The 18,140-nt window shown below is 37.9% G+C and overlaps 1 protein-coding gene across 3 annotated transcripts in view; it reads left to right on the top strand.

Annotated features, from left to right (window-relative positions):
* The window catches only part of ARHGAP24 (Rho GTPase activating protein 24), a 489,891-nt gene that overhangs the window by 75,208 nt on the left and 396,543 nt on the right, over nucleotides 1-18,140 (top strand). For all 3 annotated transcript variants that reach the window (XM_028124176.2, XM_028124177.2, XM_028124178.2), the window contains exon 2: nucleotides 7,531-7,730. In XM_028124176.2, coding sequence (XP_027979977.1) covers nucleotides 7,551-7,730 — 180 coding nt within the window. In that variant the 5' untranslated portion in view covers nucleotides 7,531-7,550. The remainder of the gene's footprint in view (nucleotides 1-7,530; nucleotides 7,731-18,140) is intronic.

Genomic DNA, 18,140 nt, shown 5'->3' with positions numbered 1-18,140 from the left:
ATGCGGGACTCGATCCCAGGACCCTGGGATCATGACCTGAGCCGAAGGCAGACGCTTAACCATCTGAGCCACCCAGGCGCCCTGGACAATTTAATTTCAAATGAATCAAGCAATAGGATATTTAGTGTTTCCTCAGGAAAAGAACTGCACATTTATAAAATTATTACTGTTACAGTTCCCCCAGGTGTGCTCTTTTGGTGACTGTTTTAAACTTCATATTCATAACCATTGCACTTTATTTAATACCTTTGTTTTCTTCCCACATAAACTCTTGAGTTTTAAGAAGAAATGTTTCTTTATTTTTAACTCAAATTATAATTAAGAGTAACATCCAGTGAGACAAATGGAAGTTTTCTTTGCTCAATATTGAGTTTCTGAAGTTCAGTTTAGCCTTAAACTACTAAAAACTTAGAGGGTTAGCATTAGGTGGGAGAATTTGCATTGAAGTCTTTGCCCTGGTGTTCAGGAACATGAAATGTTTTGGGATTTTTGCACTGTACTCTGGGGAGCCTTGAGGCCTCTGGGGCCAATTCTAGTAGTCCCCAAAGACTGATGTTTTGTTCATGCATACATTCCTTCATTTATTGACATTTATTCAACAAATCTTTGAATATTCAGTATATGCAATTAGTCTGGGGGGTTACAGGGAGCCCATTTCCACAATGTGTTACCGTGTCAAAGACTGAAGAGTAGTAAGCATGTGGCCCACATGAAATAAAGGTTATTCCCAGCGATGTGGGAACTCATGGAAGGGAAATATCCAGATTGGGGATGAAAGGGAAGCCTTTGTAGAGGAGCTGAAGGATGAATAAAGGTTACCCATGAAGTCCAGGCAGTGAGAACAACCCTTTGTGAAAACTCCAGGCTCTTTTTGAGGTACTTTAAGAAATTGCTTTCTAAAAACAGATTTAGGCTCCTGGAATTTATCCTGGAGCTAAAAAATGATCTACACTAGATCCTCTGCATTCTCGGACTTAGAGCGCTGATTCTCTTGTAAGCACCACAGTTTGATTCATTCTTCAAGGAAGAGGTGGTGTGCTGCAGAGTGAGGGACAGAGGCTGAACTATTTTTCACTCACTAGTTTTCTTTTGTTAGCAGTTAACCTTACCACAAGCTACTAAGATTTAATTCTTTCAAGTTTTTCTTGTGTATTTTTTTGTAAATATACATTGTCTTAATCTGCTCTCGCTGCCATGACAAACTATCATAGACTGGGTGGCTTAAACAACAGAAACTTATTTTCTTACAGTTCTGGAGGCTGGAAGTCCGAGATCAAGGTGCCAAGATGGTCAGATTCTCGAAAGGTTTTCTTGGCTTGCGGAAGGCCACTTTTTTGGTGTGTGCTCATATGGCCTTTCCCTGTGCCTTCTCATGGAGAGAAAACAACAGAGACAGAGAAAGACAGAGAAATGTCAAGTCTGAAATTACTTAAACATTTAGAAGAGTAAAAAGAGTTTTAAGTTCTAAATCAGGTAAACAATTGCAGTTATTGAAGAAATGTTCTGGGAAAAAATAAAAATTAAAATAAACCTATAACTTTATAGACTAACTGTGACATATCCCATGATCAGGTTGTTCAGTTAACATTCTATGGCAGAGCTATTTTATTTTATTTTATTTTATTTTATTTTATTTTATTTTATTTTTTGCTTCGGCAAAGAATGTCAGATCTGCAGGAATATACTTACATGTCTTCTAGTGCCATGGAACTTAATATTTTATTTTATTTATTTTTTTAAAAGATCTTATTTATTTATTTGAGACAGAGAGACAGAGTGACAGAGATAGCAACAATGACAGTGAGAGAGCAGGAGCAAGGAGGAGAGGGAGAAGGCTCAATCCCAGGACCCTGGGATCATTACCTGAGCCAAAGGCAGACACTTCACTGACTGAACCACCCAGGCACCCCGGAACTTAATATTTTAAAAATGAGAGAAAAAATAGTAATAAGTATTTTGCCTTTCAGGATTTTCTTCACTAGGGAGAATACACAACAATGCATATATACCCACACCCACCACACACACACGCACACACGCATATGCATGCACACATACGCACACGCACATGCACACACACGCACACGCATGCATGTGGATGCACTCATATATGCACATATATTATTTCATTTCATGTGCGTATTTTTGTTGTGTGAACCATTACCTATAGAAAGGCTATATGCTAGCATTTAGACATACAGCCCAATAAAATATACTACTGCTTGACAAACCATCATGTTAGCAACAGCTACAAAACAGCTTTAAGAAAAGAAAGAAGAAAGGTTAGAATTTGATAAATATTGACTGTCCATAGTTATATGGGGTATACAGTGCAATCACATTCATTTTGCAAAGGAATCAGGTTCTCATGTCAACCCCAAAGGTGACAATTTGATGTGAACAAAATTACTCTTGAAAGTCACATAAATCTCTCACAAATTGCAGCATTTTACCAAATCTGCCAGTTTTATTTTTGTTTTCTCCCCTAGCAATAGAACAAATCACTGTTCTTTGACGGAACCATGGGGAGTGCCTGTTGGTGTTGAGGGGCCGCGTGGTGTGAAATCACGTGTACTCTGAAACTCTGGGGTCACATTTACACAGTGAGAGACACCCCACCAGAGGCTGAGGGAATGCACCATGGCTGCAAGAAGGCACCTCCCTCTTGTCCCGGGAGCATGTGTTCACTGAATGTCACAGAGGCCATGTGGTGGAATTGTCATGCTATCCACGTTGCTCTCTCTCCCTTCTCCTTCTCTCGAGCTCCCTCCTTTGTCATTCTCTTGTGTTTGCTGAACATGTGTAGTCATACAGTCATGTAGTCATGCAATATGCTCTTGCAACTCTATGGCATATGACAGTCTGTACCCGTTTTTCTTTCTGTGCTTGTTTATTTATCTCTGTTGAAATGAAGTCACATATATAAATACTTATGAGTGTGCTGTTTGACTTTTAGAAATTTCTGCTAGGAGCATGAATTTCATCTCTGATTACACCATGTAGTACTGTTGCGTTCCCAGCCCATCTGATTGCAAAAAGGATACACAAACCAGTTTCCGTCACTGAAAAATAATTCAAAGCTACCAGCCCATCAAATGAAGGGAACATTCTAAGCCCCAGCTTAGCACAGTCATCATCACTAAAGCTTTTTCCTAAGATTGATATGAAGACACCAGTTAACTTATCAGTTCTGTTTTTATTTTAGTTTAGAGTAACCATTTATTTATGTTATTGTTGTGTTGTCATTGTTATATGGATTTGCTAAACACTTAAGTTGAGAGTTCTATTTTGTAATCTCCTGTGCCACCCAGCTGCCATGTCCTAACCATGGGGAAAGTACTTTCCCAGTGGAAATGCAGTTAAATCATTCTCTGAGAATTTGAGTAAACTGTATTTTTCTTCATGCTAAACCACAATTGATTACATGTACTTCCTGCCAAGGCTAAAAAGTGTAAATTTTGAATGTTGTATTTCTTCGTGAAAGGCGGTTTCAGGTTCCTTTAGGTTTGATGATTTTGACATTGTGTTTAAGTACAATGTTCATCTTAACTGAAGTCTTCTATGTTAAAGGAAAAAAAAATCAGGGTCTTAAAGTATACAATCTTCTTTAAGGCATTAAATGCAATTTAGGAAGTTCAAAATATTATTTGTAGGAATTCTATTGTGGTTGTCACATAGCTTATTCATTGATTCAACAATTGTTTCCTGAATACCAAATAAGCACTCTTAAAAGCACTGGGTATACTTAGAGAGGAAAAGCAAGTCCTTGACCTTGTGAAGTTTATGGCCTCCTGGAAGGATAATTGGCAGTGAACAGCTAAAGAAATAACAATTTAGTTAAGTTTCAGGAAGACAGAGGTCAGAGTTGGGTGATGGAGAATAGCAACAGGGGAACTGATTCACTGGGTGATTCGTAAGTGCATAGGCTGGGACTTAAAGAATGAGAAGGGGTTGGGCATGTAAAGAGCATGAGACGGAGTAGCCATGGCAGAGATCAGCAAGTATCGAGATTCAAGGCATAACAGGGTTTGGGTGTTTCCAGAACTGAAAGGAAGCTGGTGTCGTTGCTTGCATCAGAGCCTGTGTGTGTGTGTGTGTGTGTGTGTGTGTGCGCGCGCACGCGTGCACACACACGCACACATGCACGTGTGTGTTGGAGTGGGGGAAATGACGAGGAGGTGTCATGAGGTTAGATGAATCAGTAAACAGATGCCAAATGACTCAGAGCCTTACAGGTCATGGTTAAAACCCAAGTTTTTAAAATAAGTACAATGGGAGCCAATTAAAAATTGAAAAGTAGAAAATCATTATTTGATTTAAATTTTTAAAAGCTCACTTTGGCTGTTTTGTGGAGAATGAAATTGTGTGAGCATATGTTTGTGTTTGTGGTTAAAAATGGAAGCAATGAGACCAGTCAGAGGACTGTTAGAACCCTCTAGTCAAAGACAATGGTGGCTTCGGTCACAGAATGGTGGTGGAGCTGGAGCCAAATGTATGGATCTGAAATATTTTGGGGAGATATATAATCTTCTGATATTCAGGATGAGGAAGAGTCAGGAATCAAAAATGATCACTTTTCTTTTTTTCCCCCTTTTCTTTCTTTCTTTTTCTCTCCCTTAACTGGGTGTATCATGGTACCACTTACACAAGATCAGGTTTGGGTCAGGATCAGGTTTCAGAGGGCGATCGTGTTCACTTTTAGATATCTAGCACCAAACCCATTACAAAATTTATGAATTCATCAAACATTGATTGAGCTTCACCATATGTCAGACATTGTCCTAGGTGTTGATAATATCTGGTGTCTTTATCCTTATGGAACTACAGAGGTGGTAGATTTCGGAGTGCTGAAATTTCTCAGAGACCATGGTTAGAAATGATCCAACCCAGCATCCTCATTTTAAAGATGAAGGGTAGAATTTGAACCATGTGATTTCTGTAGAAATACTAAAACTCCTCTTGGGGCACCTGGGTAGCTCAGTTGGTTAAGTGGCTGCCTTTAGCTCAGGTCATGATCCTGGGGTCCTGGGAGGGGTCCTGGGATCAAGCCCGGAGTCTGCTTCTCCCTCTCCCTCTGCCCCTCCCTCCCCGCTCATGCTCTCTCTAAAATAAATAAGTAAAATATTTAAAAAAAATACCTCCTCTATAAAAATCATGGTTACTTTAGTAAAACTTAATTTTATGCATCCAGCAATTGTGGTGATACTATTTTCTCTTAGGGATATGATATAATTTGTTTTCATTCCTGTTTTAATGAATTGTTACAATTAGCACTATTAAAATACTTTCTGATGTATTCTGGAGTCATGAAATTATAAGCATTAAAGCCAAGAGTTCAGTGGGCGATGCTATTGTTGATTTCACTGTACTTATAGAAGACGTAGGCACGGAGAATCATGAATCATGATCTAATGTGCACACATTTTTTACTAAGGTATTAATGGTAAACAAAGACAGAACTAGGCACTTGTATTTTTTTATATCATTGATGGTAGGTTACCCATTACCTTGAAGCATTTTAGAGAAAATTTTTCAAATTTAATATAAAACATGAATATGAGAGAAGGGGGAAAAGAAAAGAAGAGCCCAAAGAAGGAATTTGTTGTTGTACAATGAATTAGAGATTTTTGTGTAGGTCTTCCTGTGTGTGCATATGTTGGAATGTCTGTTTTAAGGTCTTATTCAACTTTATATGTGAAGATATTGGTCAAAGAATAAATAGGTGATGATGAAATAGCCAGTTGTATAGATTTGAACAATTTTAATACCAGGAAGCCAAAAAAAGGTGATTTAGAGTGTTCTAAATAAGCATACTTATTATCTAAATTACGTTACAGCATAACGTATTGTTCATTTAGAATGAGGTTTACTTGGCTCTTTATACTAGGTCAAGTACTATGAAAGAAGAAAGTTGAAAATTCCTGCCCTAAGGGCATAACAAACTGGAAACATCAGGCATGAGCCAGTCTGCACACACGCGACGAGGAGAATGTTTCCCGCACTCGGTGGCTTCTCTCGTGGGAATGCCCTGTAGAGCAAAGGAAGTTTTGAGATGTTTCGTAGAGGTGAGGGCATGTTCATTAGGAGGATATTTCAGTACAAGAAAGGGAAAAGTGGATACTGAATGGGACAGATGGTAGTCAATCGACCTACTTGAAGCTTGAAAACAGGGCTGGAGATAGATTGTGATGCATACCCGTAGAAGAGGCAAAACTGCTAAGATAGTGTGAATGATCCAAATAAGAAGAATTAGAACCAGACTTCTGCTTCATCCCTGCAACTGGAATGGCAGGACTAAATTCAAAGAAACTAGAGGCCCACTGTGGAGGGTTTGACCCTCTACCTTGAAGGAAGAAACGTAAATGAGTGAAGGCCGACAATGGAAACTTCATGGAATTTATAAGTAGGATCGTGGACATACAAAGCAAGTGAAAAATTAGTGGTGGAAGTAAAGACTAGACAGAAGGAGAGCTTGTTTTCTGAAATCAAGCAGAAAAAAATAAGAGCTCTGTGCAGGAATATGCCAAACAGGTATAGTCTCTGTTTTATGAATTAATATGTATTCTTCTATCCTCCTCAAAGACACAGGGTAAAGTCTGAACTTCTCACTTCCTGAAAAAGTGCTTAAGAAAGAAACATTAGCAAGCGTTTGCCGGAAGCCTCAGAGACAGGAAGTGTCTTTTATTTGTAACCACAGGTCCCCTGCTCTCCGGGAAAGCCACCTCCTCTGTTGTTACAGCAGCACTTTCACTTCTCACCTGTGGATTAATATTTTCTCTGTGATAGACTCGTTTTCTTGCTATGTATAGTGTGTGTGTGACCCTACGCTCCTTCACACATAACCTTGAAAATTCTTCCTCGTGCAGCGGGAGTGCACCACTCACTCCTGGAGTTGAAGGAAACTCAACTGGCCAAGCAGGGTTTTTGTTGTTGTTTGTTTTTTTCCTAGACTTTTTCAGCTGCACTAATTCCTGACCAGCCAAAGAAACTCTCAAGGGGATACTTTGGGTGAATGGGGAGCAGATACATTTTGAGAAATTTTCACATATGTAAAGCAAATGTCTTCCATTGAGGTTTTAAAAATAGTCCCTTTAAACTTTAACATGTGTCAGGCTAGTGTTTGCTCAGATAATCACAGGCCTGCACACGCAGGACCCAGTCAGTGCACGCCAGACACAGAGGCCCATTATCATGAGAATTATGTTTTTGTTGGTGGTTTTATTTTCAAAAATTGCTTCTTAACACATTACCTTTAGAACTTTCCCATTCTTTAGTTCTACTTAGGAAGAAAGGAATATTATCACCCAGCTGACTACCTCATTAAAGGAAGACACAACAAACTTTCCCCACGTTTTTTTTCCAGGCGTGTTGTTGTCAGGTGTGTGGTTTGCCTCTAGAAATTTGGCAAGTATGTTAATATACATTTTTCACTCTTCCTGCTTTTTTTTAAGGGAAAGAAGTGATTTAGGAGGGAGTTGAATATGTCAGAGTACCTTATTCTTCCTTTTTTTCTTCTTGCTTGCTCAATAGGAAAGTTCATCAGCTTGATAATGGAGGAGAACAATGACTCCACCGAGAACCCCCAACAAGGCCAAGGGCGGAACAATGCCATGAAGTGTGGGTGGCTGAGGAAGCAAGGAGGCTTTGTCAAGACTTGGCATACTCGCTGGTTTGTGCTCAAGGGAGATCAGCTCTATTATTACAAAGATGAAGATGAAACGAAGCCCTTGGTAAGTAAGAGAAAAAAAGCACTGTGGTCATAAGCAAGCCAAGAGGTAGAGGGGTTTGCTAGAAACTGATGGGAGTCTGAGGTCAACCCAATTTCCCTGGTCTCCTTCTGTTCATTGGCATCTTTCACACTTTTTCTCATTGTTTAACTTTGGTTCAAGATGATGGACTCGCTAATTGAGGCCAAGAGGCAAATCATACTTGTCTAATATCAATTTTGACTTCTACTAAGCTGGAACAGAATGTCTGAGTCCCTCGGGCATACTTACTTTATGAGAAATTTTAATGGACATCTGCTGGAAGCTATATATTGTAGCCAAAACATCTTTCCTTTTCTTAGAAGTCAGTTACAAGCACAGATTTGAAGGAAAACTATAAACACAACTTGCAGTAATTTTTGAGATACCTTCAGCAATCAGTTCCCGGGGGCTTCCTTCTACCTCAACTCACATAAAATATGGATATGGTGCATAATGGAACAACATTGATACATGCAGTCAGCATGCACAATATACTCTTCTGGGAATCGCTGTTGTGTCTTTTGTGCTTCCTTAGTGGTCTTGTATTTGCTTATTCACTTATCATTTTCTCAGCCACAAATCTCTAAGCTGCAGTGAGAGAGAGGAAGAAATCTCCAGCTTTTTCTGTAGCTACAACAAGCTTTCCTAGCTGTGATCATCAGTTGATGGAGGGAGATGCCCCCTGAAGTATCCCCAGTGTGTTTTCCCTTCATCTATAGCTATAGGATATATAAATGAAAGAAGAAACATTATAGATTGAATAACATAAACATCCCCAACAGTATGTTTTTGAGGCTATTTCCCTTGTGCTAAAGTTCAAGAACTTAATTAGGAATTTGGGTCAGGGCTCTGCTTTAGTATTTTACGTTCTCAGACATTATAATTTCACAAAGTTCTCATTTGTCTAGTTGAATTATAAAAAATAGCAGCAAATGCACATCCTATAGATATTTTTTGAAATTGCTACCACTTTTTAAGCATTTATTTACCAGGGCCAGGCATTAGACTATGAACTTATATACATTATCTTATGAAATGTTTAAAATAATCCTATGAGGTAGGATTATCCCCATTTATGCATGAAGAAACCAAGGTTTAGGAATAATATGCATTACTCCATATTAGACAGTGGTGCCGTGATTTGCCTCCAAGTAAGTCCGACCTCATATATCCTTAGCCAAAGGCCTCATAAATAAATTAATAAGAATATCCCAGAAGGATTAATAAAAATGTCATGACAGTTAGTGGTGCATTTCCATACCAGTTCTTGCATTCATCATAGCAAACCAGTGGAGAATGTGGGGATTAGCATTACAAATGAAGAAATTGTGGCTTTAGTGATATGAGGCAATGTGACCAGGATTGTATGGGCATTAGAGGCAAAGCAGTAGAGTCTTTTTTCTCTTATCCTAAACTCTCGGGCTCTTTTCTCATTGTACCTTGTTTTATAATATAGATTACATTGTGGTATTATCTTGAATATAAAATTGTGTTTATCAAACTCAGAAAGGGATCGGGTTAATGTGAGAAAACAGAATATGGAGGATCCAATACGGGGACTTTGATATGGAGAAACACATGGAATAAAATGGAAGTCTGAGTAAGATCCAGTGTTTTATCCTAGGGAGTCTTATTCTGGTATCGTTTGGCCACGATGGGTACAATTTAAATGATTAATTAGGTAAGATCCAGGATCTAAACGGGGCCGGGGGGGTTGTTGGGGAGGATAAGAAGAGCAGAGGATTCAGGAGCTGCGTGTGTGAAGATGTGAAAGAAGATCAAACAAATGTTCTGACTCTTTGGTGAGCTTAGTGTTCTCTTCTACTAATGAACGTGGGATAGACTGGGTCAGGCCCAAGTTCAGTGTTTCTAAAATCTGAGAATTTGCAGATGCCAGAGAATATGCACAGGAACCTCAGTTTGAGGAACTCTGCCTTAAGCTGCTCAAAGAGGATTTTATTACACAGCCTTGGCTATGCTATGTAATTTCTCTGTGTAGTTTCTCAGAAGGTCTACATGGTTACAGATGGTCTTCAGTGCAGTGTAGTTATTTTGCTAATAAATCGGAAATATAAATAAAAATGCAAAAAATCCTGATTAATGAAAATTGCCTCAACGTAAAAATCACTTTAATTCATAATATTTCTAAGATAAGTTGTATTTTGATATCATTATATTGCCAGTGTTTCTAAACTTATAATAACTAAACTTAACAAAATAGAGCTATATTGACGAGAAAGTACTAATTCTTATACAAACCAAAGACAGGCTACTGTTATTTCCCCCAAAAAAGTTTCTTAATTTTCTTTTCAAATATTATTTGTTAATAAAGCATTCAAAATTTAGGGTAGGGGCACCTGGTGGCTCAGTCGGTTAAGTATCATGACTCTTGATTTCTGCTCAGGTCATGATCTCAGGGTTGTGGTATCGAGCCCCATGTCTGGCTCCACACTGGGCATGGAACCTCCATAAGATTCTCTCTCTCCCTCTCCCTCTGCCCCTTCCCCCCCAAAAAATGGGAGGTAAATAACTTTGAATTATTATTATTTTTTTGTATCATCTTTCACAGCAGTTCAAACACCAGGAGTTTTGACATTGTGCTTTTTAATTTTAACTCTTTACAGTAGTGTTCAAAAACACCCACAAAGAATCAGATTAAAAACTGACCATTTCTGTATTAGAGGGCATTTAGTAATTTTAAGGGCCATGTATTTGCCTGTGAATGGCCAATTCCTTACTTAGAAGTAGTTTCTGGGGTGTCTGGGTGGCTCAGTCAAGTGAGCACCCAGCTCTTGATCTCAACTCAGGTCTTGATCTCAGAGTCGTGAGTTCGAGCCCTGTGTTGTGTGAGCCTACTTTAAAAAAAAAAAAAAAAAAGGAGTTTCTTTAAGTGAAGGTAGATGCCTGGCACATTGTAAGTTCTGAAGCATATTTCTGAATGAGTTAGTGAGTGAATCAATGAAAGGTATCTATAGCCAGGAAGGGCAGGGCCAGTACCAGGTGTTGTGAATAGTATCGACCATTCTCAACCTCATATATCAAAGTCATAACTCAAAATCATAACTTAATATATTAAATCATAATCACTTCATGACAACAAAGTTTAAATCACATTAAGTAAATCTTTTTTAAAGAATCATCTCAATGAAGAACAATTGAACATCTTGAAAAATGTTAAAACTGGAAAAAAAATTTAGTTGTTATAAATCCCCTCCTTTTACAGATGAATAGTGTGTGTGTGTGTGCACGCGCACACGTGCGTGGGTGTATATATGTGTGTATTGGCCATGGGATATTGTTAATGACTGGCAGATGAGGAGCTAAAAACCAGATTTCCTTGCTCTTGATCCAGTGTTCCCTCAGCTTTGCTTTTTGCCTGTTTCTAAATCCTTAACTTTTCTTTAGACTTGCTTTCAATCAGAACTACTTCTTTCTTGTTTATTTTCAATATTGGTGCTTTCAAGCGTAAGAATGCCCTTGGCCTTCATATATTTTGATGAGGGTTATTTCATTATTACTGGAGGGAACGTAACTAATGAAATGAAAAATTCACCCTTGTAAGTCTTCCTAACCAGCTAAAAATGTTCAATAAACTTATTCTGGATTTGCTTTTCCTCTCTCTTGGAAGGCATTTCTAAAAGGAGAGTATTAACACCCTCGAAATGTGTGTTTCTCCTGTCCTAAAAAAAGGTTTTCAATTTATTTTAGTAAAACTTTAACTGAGCTTCTCCTCAACTCAATAAAAAGAATCAAACTCCATATTATCCTTGCTATTAAAAACCACACATCTGTGGGGGAAACAGGTAAGCAAAATTATAACTGGGACAGACAATCATGTAAGCATTGGATGCTCTAAAAACACAGATATAATTAATGCCAAGCAGTGAGTGATGAGTCTTTGTAGAGGGGTTGAGGAAGGCTGCACAAAGCAAGAGGTGAACCTTACCTGGGGTGCTGAAGGTTGCGGGGAGTTTTCCAGGTAGTTAAACTGAGAAAAGAATTCAGAGCAGAGGAAAGACATAGAGTTGTAAAATAGACATCAATAGATACCTCCATTTTGTGAGAGTAGTGAAAGGACAAGAAATGGGGTTCAAGTGATAGGTGGGCCCACAACATCAAGGGATGCATACATTGTACAAAGAGACCTATTCTCTGGTACGTGATGGGAAGCTATTTCTATAACACCTGTGCTACTCAAGTTGCAGAACTGCATTAATCTGTTAGAAAGGAATAATGGCAGCCATGTTAAAAAAAAAGTGTATTAGTTTGCTCGGGCTGCCATAACCAAAAGGTGACTTAAAGAACAAAAACGTATTTTCTCATAGTTCTGGAGGCTGGAGGACCAAGATAAGGTTGGCCTGTGATGAAGCCTCTCTTTCTGGCTTTCAGACAGCTGCTTTCCCTCTGTGTCCTCCCATGCCTACTGCCTTGTGTACAGGAGCGTAAGAGAGCTCTGATATCTCTTCTCCTCTTGTAAGGACAAGAGACGTATTGGATCAGGGCCCTACCCTTACAACCTCATTTAACTTTAATTATCTCCAGGTATAGTTACAGGGGCATGAGGGGTAGGGCTTCATTATTGAATCAGGGGTGGGGGGGGACACAGTTCAGTCCGTAATACCTAATACATTGCAAACCTCTGTTAATGAATATAATTTTTTCAGTTAGGTTTTTCTTTTATCTGTACCATCACCTTTCATCTCTAGTAGAACTTAATATATCTGGTTTCGTGCATTGTACACTTAATGAATACACTTATTTGAACCTACTATTGGTGTCTTATGTTCTTATTTAAATTGCACCTTGCCTTCTAAACACTACGACCTGCACAAGTTTGAAAACTTAGAAAGTCTCACTGCCACTTTTCTTGTATTTTCTTTTTGAGCAAAAGGCAAAAATACCTATAAGTTCTCCTCTCTCTGGAGACAGTGCCTGATTTGTAAACAAGACTTTCCACCCCCCTGATCAGGGTTCCTTGGGCAAAACGTTAGAGGTATACCTCAAAATAGAACTATTTTACATTTAAAATAAATCAAACTAAAGTTCTTTGTATCCTATAATTTTTAAAATGGGAGAAACTTTAGTTCATTTAAGTCAAAACTTTCTCTTCAAATCATTTTCTACAGTATCACACTTATACAGATACAGATTTTATTCAGAACAGATTTAAAAAATAAAGTGAAGATGCGCCTGGCTGGTTCAGTTGGTAGAGCATGCAACTCTTGATCTCGAGGTTGCACATTGGGGCCCACATTGGGTGTAGAGATTACTTGAAAAAAATGTTATTCCTAAAAAATAAAGTTGATTTTGGTGGTTTCCAAATAACAACAACAACAAAGCACAGAAAAATGTTGTATGTAGCCAATTTAAAAAAATGAATTAATATACACATGGTTATTATAAACATTTTATAAGTACTATATTTTTCCAGTTTTTAGGTAATATTTTTTTCTTTTTTTAATCTTTGAAATTAAGTCCCACTTGTATATGGAAAAAAGTTAAAATTATGCTGTGTGAAGAATCTGTGAAAAAGAAAAGTTCTTCCATCAACCCTCAACACCCCTACCCCTACCACCTTTGATTAGCTATTTAAAATGGTTTTAAAACAGATTTTACACCAAGTTTGGTGACAGTATCTGTTTGGCCATCTTTCACTAATGATCATGACAAATGACTGTGACCTTAATTATGGATATTGTAACATGAGGGAAGCAGCTGAGTCAGAGATAAAGTATGATCGTTATAGTTATTCTAAATATAAAGCAGTTGTGTAGATTTTGCAAATGAATCCAGTGATGAATTCTAGTGCTGTTTTGAAACCATCTGTTTTACTTCTATCATGAAGTATATTATTACCTAAATAATAGCTAACGTTCAAGTTTGGTGATACTTGTGAGTGTGTTTGACATACCCAGGGTATTAGAATTTGACACTGGAAAGCAGCGATTTTTTTTTTATTTTACTTTTATTTTTATTTTATTTTTTAATGACACAGGTGCTTTTTTTAAAGATTTTATTTATTTATTTGCGAGAGAAAGAGAGAGAGAGAGAGCATGAGCAGCGGGTAGAGGGAGAAGCAGACTCCCCACTAAGCGGGAAGCCCAACGCGGGGCTGAATCCCAGGACCCTGAGATCATGGCCTGAGCCCAAGGCAGACATTTAAGCAACTGAGCCACCCAGGCATCCCAAGCAGTGATTTTTAGAAGCCAGCCTGAGACTCCTGATAAAACAACTAAAATCCAAAGAGACACCAACCCAATTAATCTAGTCCGGATTGTCTAGAATAGACATTGGTCTGATTGTGTGGAGAGGGTTTTTTTCTGGACATGATGAAGATGGCACTATATGAGATAACACTGAATTTTCTTAACTTAGAGAATTAAGTGATTTTGAGTGAATTATAACCTGAGGGTTGACCTCTAAATGTGCAAGAATTGATTACTGATTTAAGAGTAAGCTCTAATTTTATATATTTAATGAAACTTCTGAGTTAAGGAAATCAAGAAATCTCTAAGGCACTTGCTGTTTGTTAAAAATACATGAGCAAGAAGAAGACAAAACCCCAATTAAGTGTTTAAGGTAATATTAGGAACCTTGAAACTTGGATTTTATCCTTAAATCTAAAACTGACTTTCTGTGTAGCAACTAAATCTCTTGGTATTTAAAAAGACATATAAGATGGTGTTGTGTGTCATCATAAAATTTTGGGAAATCTTAGGTCATTCCTAGAAATGATTATATCAAGAGATGGTGTTATTGGTATAAAATATTATTTTATTCTGCTTTTAGTTGAAGACTTTTTTTAAATAGCTTACTTCTATGCAGCCATTTCAGAGTGGTTAAAAATATAGACTTTGAGTCAGATTATTTGGACTGAATCTTGACTCAGCCAGATACTAATTATGATATATTGAGTAGTAAGTGAGTAAGCTGGTTTAAGCTTCAATTTACTAATCTGTGCAATGAGATAATAATAGCACCTATCTCATAACATTGTTAAGAGGATTGAATAAACTAACTTATGTAAATGATCTTAGAAAGCAGTGGCACATAGTAAGCATAAAATACATGTTAGCTGTTTTTACATTAGCATGACAAAAAGAATTTATTGAAGATATTTATGCTACTCATTCATTCATTTGATTTTTTTAAAAAATGCAACACATACTTATAAATTGCTAATGTGCCTGCAGCCATTATGTTAGTTTCCAGGAACTATAAAGGGGATATAACCAATTCTATAACAAACAGACTTCTCTTCCTCCCCCAAAAAAAGAATTTAAAAAGAAGCGGCTTCTTTCTCAGGTGAAAGTCCAAAGAGAGGGGGATCTTCTTGGTCTGCCCAAAGAAATGTTTAGAAATCTAGGCTGCCAGAAATTTTGTAATTTTAACTTTTGGCTTCTGAATTCACCGTGGGGCCATTCCCTTCCTCGTCAAATAGAAGGCGGATATAAAAGGGAGTATTGCATAGAAGGTTTGGATGGACCAGGTGTGGTAGTGTCTCTTACCACTTCTGTTCACATTTGATTAGCTGGAACTGAGTCACATGACCAAACCCAACAGCAAAGGGCACTGGCCATGTAGCCCAGCTTTATCCTGGGAGCAGAGGAGAACATGGCTATTGAAAAAGAGTTAGCAGTCCCTGTCATAGGAGATATAATAATATGAAGCATCATGAATCCAGTGTTAAATTCCAGTGGGTGTTACAGATTACTGTAGTTACTATACAGTATAATAACTATTTACCATTGGAGGGCATAGAAGGGACACCTGTTACCACTTCAAGATTTGGGGAGAGTTTTTCAAAAGAATATATGTTGAACTGAGAATTGAAAGATGATACAGCTTTATTACAAGCTGTCAGGGTGGTATATATGGCAGAATAAAAGGTGTAGGTCATGGCTCTTTGGTAGATGGTTGGGAAGTATATCATGGTCAAGGAAGAAAAGAAGACAAGAAGTGATAAGAGATTAATTTGGAGATACGCACAGACAAGAAAGCCGTGTTAAGGACTGTAGATTTTATGCGAGACCTTCCGTTTCCCCTGCTTTTATGTTCCTGTTTTCCACGGTTTAATGAATTTAGAGCTAAATAGTGAACATAGGACTCATTCTAGATGTAGCTCATTGTGAAGGAATCCAAAGTGCCCACCTAACCAAAAAGTCTTCCTCTGACAGTTCTGCAACTCTATCTGGGGTTCCTATAACTGGCTATTTTGTATTATGACATAATCTCTGGAAAAATGATGGAAAGGCAACTATGCTGCAGGTAAACACTTGACCTTCTATCACACATTATTGCCTAAGCATGAATTGTGGGCATGCCCATCAGGTCACTTTTGACTCTAGACGGATTGAGAAAATCTGTTGCTGCTGGAGGGGGCACTTGGGGTGAAGAGAAGCAGATAATGTCTTGGACAAACGTAGAGATTGATGGGGCACCTGGGTGGCTCAGTCGGTTAAGCATCCGACTCTTGATTTTGGCTCAGGTCATGATCTCAGGGTCCTGGGATTGAGCCCCACAGTGGGCTCCGTGCTTAGCATGGAGTCTACGTGAACCTCTCCCTGTGGTCTTCCCTCTAGCTCTCTCTCAAATAAATAAGTAAATAAAATCTTAAAAAAAAAAAAAACCCATGGAGATTGATGAGTGGGACATGGTAGCCAGGTATGAGAAGATTTCATCCTCATAGTTTTCTCTAGAATTGACTTTGTACAGTATGGGCATTTCCCTGGAAAGCAGCTGAACCCAGTTGTTTTGTATACAGGTTCTCGAGTCAGACTGCCTGGGCTCAGATCAGACTCCATCACTAGCTGTAAGCCTTGGGTAAATTTCTTTTTACTTGATTAAATTATTCCATCAGTTAAATGTAAGTAATAATACCTATCTCACAGAGTAGTTGTTAGCATACCTGAAATAATGTTTCTAGAATACTCTTTTTTTCTAGAATACTTACAGTACCTGACTATATATTAGGCTCTCAGTAAATATTAAGTATTGTTGTTAGTATCATCATCACCATCATCATTTTTATCATCTTGGTCTATCAGGATACCCTGACATGGCAGTTTAGAAGTCAGGATCTATAATATATACCTTATTACTTGAATACTGAAGAAAATAACAGATGGTCAGCCCATGTAAGTAATGCTAACTTCAGAGCAGAAGATAACTATTTTTGCTTGTGACCTATGCTGTCAAAACAGTGAACTCACTTGGAAAGATTCTCAAAAAACAATGCTCACCTTTGTAGTATGTCTTTTCTTTTTGTTCAGATTACTTTTGGGGCTCCTTCGGAGCTTATCAAAATGATTATGATGACAGCAAAGGAGGCTTGAAGGATTTTCTTTGAGAATTGGACCACCCCAGAGAGAAGCAGCCCTGGTTTTCTTATCTTATTCCTCAACCCCAGTTTGAGAGTGAATTACTGGAGTTGAATCCCTTGAGTTCCGCTTCTAACATTTAATCGTATTGACTGAAGCCTTTTGTATTTGTAATGCAATTCAGTATATGGAACCAGATAGCCCGTATATGGATTATCTCATTAGCATAAACCTAGGCATATTTTCACTCTCTCAATTAGTGGAGAAGAGAACTTAGGGGAAAAATGAATAGGTGAAAATGTGATTTGAACATTTACATCTTTAGTGCTTGGAGTAATGTATTTTAAAAGGTGACTTTGTCTTCCCCTGATATATGAAGTATTTCATAGCCATTTGCTAGTTATTTTGTCTTAAGTTTCTTTCAGGCACTCAATCTTCTTGTCCTGTCTTCTTTACCTTTATCTTGCCTAGATCCAGCTGCTCTCTATTTTTCTAGCCCTATTACCATATTCATTCATACCATCATTCATTCAGTGAATGTTTATCAATTGTAAACTATATAAATTATAATTTACAAAATGTTTTGACCGCTTTTACAAGGAAGGAATGCCAGATGCATGTATTGGTATTCTCACTTTCTGAATTTTGGTTTCCTTCCCTTAGCATAATATTTTCAAGGTTTATCCATGTCTAGCATGTATCAGTACTTCATTTCTTTATATGGCTGAATAATATTCCATTGTATCAATATGCCACATTTTCTTTATCCATTCTTCAGTTGATGGATAATTGGGTTGTTTCCACTTTGAGGCTGTTATGAATAATGCTGCTGTGAATACTCATGTACAAGTTTTTGTGTGAACGTATGTTTTCATTTCTCTTGGTTATATACTTAGGCATGAAATTGATGGCCTATATGGTAACTTCATGTTTAAACTTTTGAGAAACTATGCCAGTCATTTTTTTTAAAAGAATTATTTATTTATTTGAGAGAGAGCCAAGAGTGAGAGAGAGCACAACATGGGGGCGCAGATGGAAAGGGAGAATCTTAAGCAGACTCCCCACTGGGCAT

The sequence above is a fragment of the Eumetopias jubatus genome, unplaced genomic scaffold (genome assembly GCF_037043125.1).
Source record: "Eumetopias jubatus isolate StellerSeaLion01/CBP00866 unplaced genomic scaffold, mEumJub1_p1.0 scaffold_2, whole genome shotgun sequence".
Lineage (NCBI taxonomy): Eukaryota > Metazoa > Chordata > Mammalia > Carnivora > Otariidae > Eumetopias > Eumetopias jubatus.
Note: the sequence above shows the minus strand (reverse complement) of the source record. Positions and strands in the feature narration are given on the sequence as shown.